The following is a 9,599-nucleotide window of genomic DNA, read 5'->3' as shown; positions in this document are numbered from 1 at the left end:
GGATCCAGTGCGTGTTACTTTCCTCATAGTGTCAGATTGTCCTTGTCATGAATTACGCACATTTGTGACAGGCACAGCTGGAATTAGGGGGTCATTATGTGTCCTGAAGATAGGGCACAATCAACTGATGTACATGGGCTCGAGCCTTGGTCTTGGTCTCGTTTCTTCTGCCCAATGAGCTGACCAGTCGCAGGCGACGGAAGCAGGGAGTTAGTGGGCTTCGTGACCTCTGCTAAGACAGAGCGGGGGCTGAGCACCGGCCTGGGTGACTGGGGTTTCTAGACTCAGCACTGTGACCTTGGACAGGGGATTTAAGCTCGCTGGGCTGTAGTTACTCCCCCTGCCAAAGGAGCAGACCAGCCCAAAGAATGTCCAGGGGCCCATCCTGTTATCTGACTGAGCAAGAACCATCTATTAAAAATGCCTGAAAATGTAGAACCATGTGTATTAGTTTGAACTATATGGGACATTGCCAATACTTGACCATTTTTAACCTCTATAAAGGGTAACTTCAAATGGTTCAACAGAACATAAATAATCGTTGCCTTCACATTCCAAGGGTGAATGCCTAATGTGGTGTTCTACTTAGAGGAGGGAGAAGTATTTACACCAAATGTGGTCAACGTCTATCCGTTAAATAGTTATTCTGGGTAGCAGCAAAGTTAATCTGCTTGTTTTAGCAGAATGTCCGTCAATGAAATCGCTTTCACACACTGTAATTTGATTTTTGCCTGTGGACGATGGGCTGCCCAGCCATGCCTCATGCAACAGTGTCCGAATAGTGACCCTTCCTTGGACTCCACTTTTTCAGCCTGGCCAGGGGTCAGCACTTAGGCAGTTAATCCCCATAGGCCCTTTTCAGCTCTGTGATTAAGTTTTATCCGAAAGCACCTCCTGACCTGCTTAGCAGGGGGCCTTTGTCCATATGATACAGAAGAGCTGAACAGATAATCAGTCGTATTAGCTCTAACAGGCCCGTGAATGCTGCCTCGCCCACACCTGGAAACAAACCCAACTCTGGGGGATCTCGGCACTGAAGTCCTTCATCTCAAAGACATTTCATGGCAGAGATTTTTTTTTTTTTTTTGCGGTACACGGGCCTCTTACTGTTGTGGCCTCTCCCGTTGCGGAGCACAGGCTCCGGACGCGCAGGCTCCGCGGCATGTGGGATCTTCCCGGACCGGGGCACGAACCCGTGTCCCCTGCATCGGCAGGCAGACTCTCAACCACTGCGCCACCAGGGAAGCCCCGTGGCAGAGATTTCTGATCGGGCTTTAGGAGCCCCAGGAGTCCCCTGAAAGTGAATGTAGAGCTTCATATGTGCATATGTACAATTTTCTGGGGAAAAATAAAGTCAAATTGTTTTATTTTGTTTTTCAAGGAATCTAGGGACCCTCCACTCCCCACAAATAGGTTAAGAATCACTATTGTAGTTTCCAGTTGAATTCTGTAGAACACAGGAGAGGAGCGTTCATTCGTTCACCGAACCTGTAATGAAGGTCTGCTCTCCATCAACCCCAGTGCAGTTCCGGGATGCGAAGGTGAATAAAACAATCTCTGCCCTCCAGCAGCTCAGTGCTTATGTCATTTGGAATCAAAGGACTTTCTCTCTAAGCATCAGTTTCCTCATTTGTAAAATGGAGGTACTTGCTTACATTTTAGAGCGGTTTTCAGCATCCCATGAATAGCACACCGTAAATGGGAAAATTGAGAACAAGCAAGCAAACAAACATGACAGTTTGCAGGAGTAACACGGAAAAAGGATCTCCAGCCCATACTGGGAGGTCGGGGAAAAGCTTGTGGACAGGGAGACTGCCGACCTAGGTACTGAAACTATAAGAGCAAACCATCTTTTTAAAATGTGTGAGTGTGATGGATAAAGAAGATGTGGCACATATATACAATGGAATATTACTCAGCCATAAAAAGAAACGAAACTGAGTTATTTGTAGTGAGGTGGATGGACCTAGAGTCTGTCATACAGAGTGAAGTAAGTCAGAAAGAGAAAGACAAATACCGTATGCTAACACATATATATGGAATCTAAAAAAAAAATGTCATGAAGAACCTAGGGGCAGGACAGGAATAAAGACACAGACCTACTAGAGAATGGACTTGAGGATATGGGGACGGGGAAGGGTAAGCTGGGACGAAGTGAGAGAGAGGCATGGACATATATACACTACCAAATGTAAGGTAGATAGCTAGTGGGAAGCAGCCGCATAGCACAGGGAGATCAGCTCGGTGCTTTGTGACCGCCTGGAGGGGTGGGATGGGGAGTGTGGGAGGGAGAAGGTCAACCCAGGGAAAGGCCTGGAGAAGATCAGTACTCTCTCCTCTCTCCCTCCGCCCCACAGCCCCTTCCCCTCAATACTCAAAGTGCCCATCCACATTCCAGCGTGGAAAGCTGGGGCTTCCCTTGAGGCACCCTGTCCTGGAGGGTCTTGCTAAGCCTCAGAACATGCCTCTCCTGTGTCCGCTGTGGTCTCTCGGAGCCCTGAAGGAACAGGCCCTGGCCCAGAGTTTTCACAGGTGGTGAAAAGCTAAAGAGTTGCTTTGATGAAAGCATTCGCAGAACAATGTTGGCAGTGAGCGTGACCGACCCTGCTGTCCTTCCCCCGTAACACGGGGACTTTACTCCCTCCACTCAGGGGCGCCCCTGGAATTCCAAGCGCAGCGGCACAGCCACGAAGGAGATGCACAGGAGGCGGGCGGGCAGAGGAGCTCAGAGCACAGAGGAGCTCGCGATGCCCCCTCCGCTCTAGCGGAACCCAGATCCAAGGCGGCCTCGTGTAGCCCGGTGCATGCTGGCCTTGCTTCAGAGAACCGCTGTCCAATGAGCAGAAGGAAGTAGACTATTTCCCATCTTGGCACGACGAACACGAAGGAGATCCAATTCTCTGCCCTGAAGAGGTCCCCGTCTTCCCCGTGTCGTTGCCACTTAGTCCACAGTCCCTTGGGGCCTTCCACCAGACCAAACTTCCCTCGTCACCCACCAGTGTTTGCTTTTGTACACTTAGCTCCTCTGGGATTCTTGTTTGCTTGTTTTCGTTCTTTGTTTGTTTGGTTTTTAGTTGTCTCTATGTTCTACCCATTCTTCAATTGGGCTTCACAGAAGGAAACTGGATTCTCTCCAGAGGGTGCAGCAGGGGGATATATAAGCTGGGAAAATCACAGTTTTCTTTACTGGATGAAGCTGTGGAAGAGGGTTGGCAGAAACAGAGGGTGAGAGCCCTGGGAGGTGAAGTGATCCTGCCCCGTCACATTTGTAAGGTGAGCCCTACAGACCACGGGAAGGGGGGGGGATGGATTTTTTTGGATGGATGAAACAGGTGTGAGCTCCCCCCAGATGAGTAGACCTGGGCTCTTCAAGGGTTAAGGAGCCAGTGGTGAAGTCTTGACTCGGATTAAAGCCGGTTTAGCTATACTCTTTCACAGTGAACTGTGTTATTTTAAGGGGGAGAAAGCGTGCCTCTGTCACATTGCTTGGAAAATATGCTTGGTGAGTACCTTGGGGCAATCTTACCTATTTGTTAAGTTTCTCTTCAACCCGCTCTGTTCACACCTGTTACAACTCTCTGCACCTTGCGTGGTGGTTTGTTTGCATCTCTCCCACTACACCGAGCTTCCACAGGCAGAATTCTCGTACTCGTCATCGCTGCATTTCCGATGCCAGCATGTTCCCGGCACATTCATTTATTCATCAGACATCCACTGTGTGCCTACTGTGTGCCAGTTTAGTGCCAACATTCACTAAACCAAGGTAGACCGAGGCGATGTGAGCCCTGCCCTCACAGACATCATGGTCGGGTGGGAAAGGCGAGACCATAAGCCAATCATCACACACACACAGCGACATATGCACAGAAGCACCACATATTGGGAAGAGTGCTTTGAAGAAAAGTAATAAGATGCTATTGGAGAAAAGTGATGATGGGGGTGGGGTTTGAGAGCAGGGCCGGGGGAGTTTTCTCAGAAGTGACAGTTAAGCTGGGCCCCAAAGGGTGAGGAGGTAGCAGAGGGAAGAGAAGGGGAAAAGTATCCCAGGTTGAGGGAACAGAATGTGCAAACGTCCTGAAGCAGGAGAAGGTTTACTGATGTGGAGGAAGGCAGGCCAGGAAGACCAGTTGCCACGAGCGGAGAGTACCTGGGGAGGTGGTCAGGGGCCAGCCTCGCCAGGCCAGGTAAACCCATTAAAGAATGAGGATTTTATTTTGTGAACAGGAAGGTACTGCATCATATTAAAAACAAGGGAATGATGTGTTCCCATTTCCCTCTGAAAAAGAGCATACTGACTGCTGTGCAGGGCAGAGAGGGGCAGACGTGACCCTGGGGAGGTAGTTTGGGGGAGGGTTGTATTGCATTGCATTGTATCAGCCAGGTGAGAGATGCTGGTGGCTGGGCAGTGAAACTGAGGATGGAGAAGAGAGTGGGAGCTGAGAAATATCAATGATTTCTCAGGTTGTTCCTTTGTATCACTTACCTAAAGTACTTCTTTCAAATATGGATGCACATACTCATCTCTCTGGTATAACTGGAAAAAGCACTGCCTAGACACAGGAGATGGAGCAGATTGCAAAGTCTGTCAATGTCCCTTGCAAGCTTCTGACCCATAAGTCTCTGCAAACACAGAACATACGTCAGTCATTGCTTCATTCAGCTGATGTCTGTTGAGTATCTGTTATGAACAAGGCATTGTGCTAGCCATTGTGAGGTGACCGACCTATCTAGAGACAAAGTAATGAATGCAAGATTATTGATGAAAATTTTGAACGGAAGAAAAATATAAGGAAAAAAAATCTGTGAGTATACCATCCACTATTAACACTTTGAACTATTTATTTATCCAGTCTTTTTCCATTTTCATCTGCATGTATATTTATTCACATATGTAAGTTGGGATCATAATACATATAGTTTTATGTACTCCATTAAACTTTTATTGTAAGATATCATGAATGCAAACAATGCATCAAGTGCATAGCAAAATTTAAAGAATAACAAAACATGCACTCACTCAGTCACCAGCCAGGTAAAGAAGAAATAATATTACTCCCCCACCTTGCATACCCCTCGCGCCATCCCTTAAGGTAGCCAAATGCAGAAAGAATTCATTTTCTTAAGCTTGTTCATATATTTTATTCTTTAAATTGCAGCAGGAGGGAAATATGCCTACTCCATCCAATCTGACACAGACACTGGAATATGTCTTCAAAAGGATTTTTGTTACTTACATGGACAACTGGCGCAGGAACACAACAGCTGAGCAAGAGGCCCTGCAAGCCAAAGTCAATGCTGAGAACTTCTACTACGTTATCTTGTACCTTATGGTTATGATTGGAATGTTCTCTTTCATCATTGTAGCCATCCTGGTGAGCACAGTGAAATCCAAGAGACGAGAACACTCCAATGACCCGTACCACCAGTACATAGTGGAGGACTGGCAAGACAAGTACAAGAGTCAAATTTTGAACCTAGGAGAACCAAGGGCCACCATCCACGAGAACCCTGGTGCAGCAGGGCTCAGAATGTCTCCTTGATTAGTGAGAGAGGCATACAGCCAATGTCTGATATGCAAATATGAAGAGACACCAGTGTCATAGAGCCAATCCAAGTTGCCATGCTTAGAAGACACTAAGTCCCTCGCTCTCTGTTGAGAATTTTCAGGGAGATCAGGTGGCTTGTCAACTAAGACAGGGGACATTTCAATCTCAGTGATTTATGCTTGCTCATTGGAGCAGTAATTTATGCTGAAGACCTCTTTTCCTTTCCGTGCAATGTCAATGTCATTTTAATCAATGTCAATAGTGAAAATAAAGCCAAATTGGAAGTAACATGCCTGGGCAGTGGCAGTGGGGATAGAAAGGAGAGATTAACAAATCATTGAATCTTCTTCCTCATGAAACATTTTGTTTGTGACTAAATCAATTTATAAATAACCCAGATGTATTACCCAGAAGCTGAGGTTCAAAAATCCGTCACTTGCTCACTGGATTGATGTAGGAGCATTTATTTATTAATTCATGAATGTAGAGTCTGAAGTGATGAATGAATAGAACCACGGGGTTCCTTTATGTGTATTGTTTCCCCAGCATTGAGCTTATTTGGAAGTCTGAAGACAGAACAAACATTTCACAAGGGCAAAGAGTCCACACCAGAGAAATAGAATCTCTTTACGAACTACCTGGTGCAACAGAAACATACCTTTTAATTAACATTTAAAATTTCACAGAAAACTTTTAAAAGTCCTTGTTATTATAGAAAAAGTAATAAAACATTGTAACACAGCTTTATAAACAACTCTTTTCACTCAATTTATTTTCCCTATTTACAATGACTTATTTCCACTTAGTTTCAAGAAACTTATTTTCACTGACATACGGAAAGTGGCTGAATTGTTGCTGTCTGTTGAAGAGCTAGACTGTTAACTGCTTAGTATTTTGAAGCTTGGGGTTCACAATATCACAGAATGTCAGGGCTGGAAGACACCTTGGAGATCATAGTATTCTTCTTTTTTTTTTTTCTTTCCAGATGTCTAGAGAGTCTGGGTGCTTTAATACCAGAAAATTAGGCACAGGAAAAAACAAGCAAACAAACAAATAAATAAATAAGCCTAGTCAAGAGTTAGCCAAAGACTGTCAAAACATACTCCTTAAGAACAGCCTCTGTGCTGCCTGTTTTGGAAGTTATTTGCTAATGGAAACAGTTGTATCAACATTAGTCTTGAAGCAAACATGGCTGTAAGGGGTAATTTACAAGAAAGTGTATGTTCAAAAAGCAGGCACACCAAGGGTTCATGGGTTATCTCAGGACGGTTATGAGCAGGTCTGGAACCCAAGGTCAGCACCATGCTGGTTCCTAATCCTGTATTAGATTCTTACTGCTGTTGTAACAAATTACCACAAAGGTACCAGCTTAAAACAAAGAGATATATTCTCCTACACTTCTGGAGGTCAGAAGTCTGAACTGGGACTCACTGGGCTGTGTTCTTCTAGAGCTTCTAGGGGAGAATCCACTCATTTGTAGACGGGAATATCCAGTCCACAGATTAGGAGACTTCATTCATCAATTCAATCAAGCATCATTTAATATCTATCTACTTGGGTCACTGGCCTAGACCCCAGGAGTACAGAGACGAACGGGACTCCCAGAGCTGCAGGAACTCACTCGGTCGAGGCGGAGTCAGACATGTGAACATCAAAACGATATAATGTGACAACGTTATAACGGAGAGCAACACAAAGGGGGCGGAGCTAGAGCCGGGACAGAGGCCCCGCCTAAGTCGGGCTAAGGTCTAGAGAGTAGCTGAGGGGAGAAAGCCAATGGCAAGACGGACTTACGGGCTGTAGCTTCACGAAGCTTCACGCCCCCTTCCACTCTTCTCTTCCTCCAGCTTCCCATCTACTCAGCCAAGCAGAGCAATTGTGAGCAGAGCCTCAAGTCTCAGGGCACTAAGACAAACTTCAAAACAGGAGTCCTTCTTCAACGTCTTATATGGATTACAAGCTTTGTGTCTTTAGAGTGAGATATATACAAGGTCTGTTTCCTAATAACAAAGATGCAATTATGCTAACAGAAGCGTTAAATACAGTTTTGGAGACAGCCATTCATGTTCCAAGAGCAGATACGGCAAGAGTGGTTTCCCTCCTTAGATCAGAAACCCAGAAATGCTGTACCACATGGAACATTCTCACCAGTGTGCCCAGAGCAGCAACCCAGGCTACAAAACCTCAGCCTTGGGTCTGGATCCAGACAGGAATCCAAGGTTTCTACCATCTGACAAAGACTATCTCTTTGACCAAACTCTGGTCAGGCTCCTCTGAGCCTTCGTCTTGACTAGACCTCTTGCCCTATAAACATTGCACATTCTTGGCAAAAAAGATATCATCCACCTCCCCACATCTGAACAAACACTACCATAGTTTCTAGGAGCTCTAGGTTGCATCCCTAAGGGGACCCCAGCCCGCTTTAAAGTGCTTGCCTAAGAAAACTCAATTTACTTTTTATGCCAGCCAAAACCTGATGGTAGGCAAATCAGCCCCCTGAATCCCTCCTAGGGCAGTTATTTTAGAAATCTTACAATTACAAATCCTTGGTCTCCCCCTTTGGGGTGTAAATCTCTTACCACCCAGAACTGTCTTGTCTCTTTGAACTGCCAACATTCAAGGAGTAACTCTCCCTGACCTGTGGGCACGTTGCTCTAACAGGCACCACTACGGACAGTCATAAAGATCGAACTTTGTTTCTCTTCCAGATAAGCGTCTGTTAACAAACCCGGGTCAGGTTGACCAATCCCCTCTGCTTTTTGTAAACTTCCACTTCCCTGACTCTGCTCAAGTGCCTGCCCCCCAATCCCTCCTTCCCCTTTTAAAATGCCCAGTTACCTCTGCACAAGACAAAGCTGAGTTCAGTTCATGCTGGACTCTCTCCCCTATTGCAATAGTTGCTTAATAAAGTCTATCCTTAACACTTGAACTGGTGTCCAGCTTTGTTTATCTTTGACACAAGGAAACAAATTAAGGGGGGAAAAACCTAGGTTTTCCTAATTAAGTATGTTTTATTATCATGACTAAAGTATATGGGGCCAACATAGATGGTTATCAGTATCAACTTTACATTTGGGGAATGGGAGAAATGCCCAATGTTTACGAGCATTCTGGGTATACAGTTGCTGCCACCTGCCCCCGTCTGTCACTCCAGCATCAATTTCCACCAAACCCAGGCTTGCCACTTTCAACCTGGCAACTGAAAATTCCAGTTCAAACAACTTGCTAGTTTTCTTTTCCACCCTGTTTGCTTTTAGAGTTCCTTCTGCTTGGTCTACTGGCTCCAAATGACCTGAGCCCCATTTACTTCTTACAGCATAGCTCAGAAGCGATTTGAAAAGGAACCTATGGTAGTGGCTGCCCTGAGAGAGTCTAGCTCCAGATTACCCAGATTCAGACCCCAGCTCTGGCGCTTGCTGGTTTTAAAACCCTGGACAATTTACTTTAATCAGTTTGTGCCTCCATTTCCTCAGCTGTTAAGTGGTTATGGTCATGTTATGTCCTTTATAGGCTTGTTAGGAGACTTCAAATAGAAAATTGCTGCAAAGTGCTTAGAACAAAGCTATTTTTGTTACTTTCTCCAGGAAAACTTCACTTGTTGACAGAACTAACCCCCCTCTTCCCAATCCTCCAGTTTGCCCTTTCCTTTGTACACCCTAACATTTCGTTCTTCACTACAACCAAGATGTCCCAATGGGATTCGGAGTTAGACTGCCCGGGTTCAAATCTAGCTTTTGCCACTCGAATTCACACGTTGTCTTGCGCCGGCCACATCATCTCCCATTGTCTCAGTTTCCTCAACCAAAAAATGGAGGGCCAAGCACGTAGTTAAGAAGTCTGTGAATCTCCCTCTCGTTATCCTTGAATTGCGGGGGGAGGGTGTCCAGTCTGCGCCCTCCCGTGCGGCAGGGACTGAGTGGAGTCAAACTCCGCTCCCGTTTTCTAAGCGCTTGTTGAATGAAGGAATCTGGAACCTAGCACCGGGCACCCTACTGCTATCCCAAGGGAAACCACAAGCATTTTTGGCAGAGAACATGAACGCTAAATTTGGAA

At 45.8% G+C, this 9,599-nt stretch overlaps 1 protein-coding gene across 1 annotated transcript; it reads left to right on the top strand.

Annotated features, from left to right (window-relative positions):
• Positions 1–5,168: 5,168 nt before the first annotated feature.
• KCNE2 (potassium voltage-gated channel subfamily E regulatory subunit 2) lies at positions 5,169–5,540 on the top strand (the record flags this gene model as incomplete). Its single annotated transcript, XM_081234860.1, has 1 exon — positions 5,169–5,540. The coding sequence occupies one exon, from the start codon at positions 5,169–5,171 to the stop codon at positions 5,538–5,540; it is 372 nt and encodes a 123-aa protein (XP_081090986.1).
• Positions 5,541–9,599: the final 4,059 nt, after the last annotated feature.

The sequence above is a fragment of the Mesoplodon bidens genome, assembly GCF_964165515.1.
Source record: "Mesoplodon bidens genome assembly, chromosome: 5".
In the NCBI taxonomy this organism is placed as follows: domain Eukaryota; kingdom Metazoa; phylum Chordata; class Mammalia; order Artiodactyla; family Ziphiidae; genus Mesoplodon; species Mesoplodon bidens.
The sequence above is the reverse complement of the archived record's forward strand: the minus strand, read 5'-3'. Positions and strand labels throughout refer to the sequence as shown.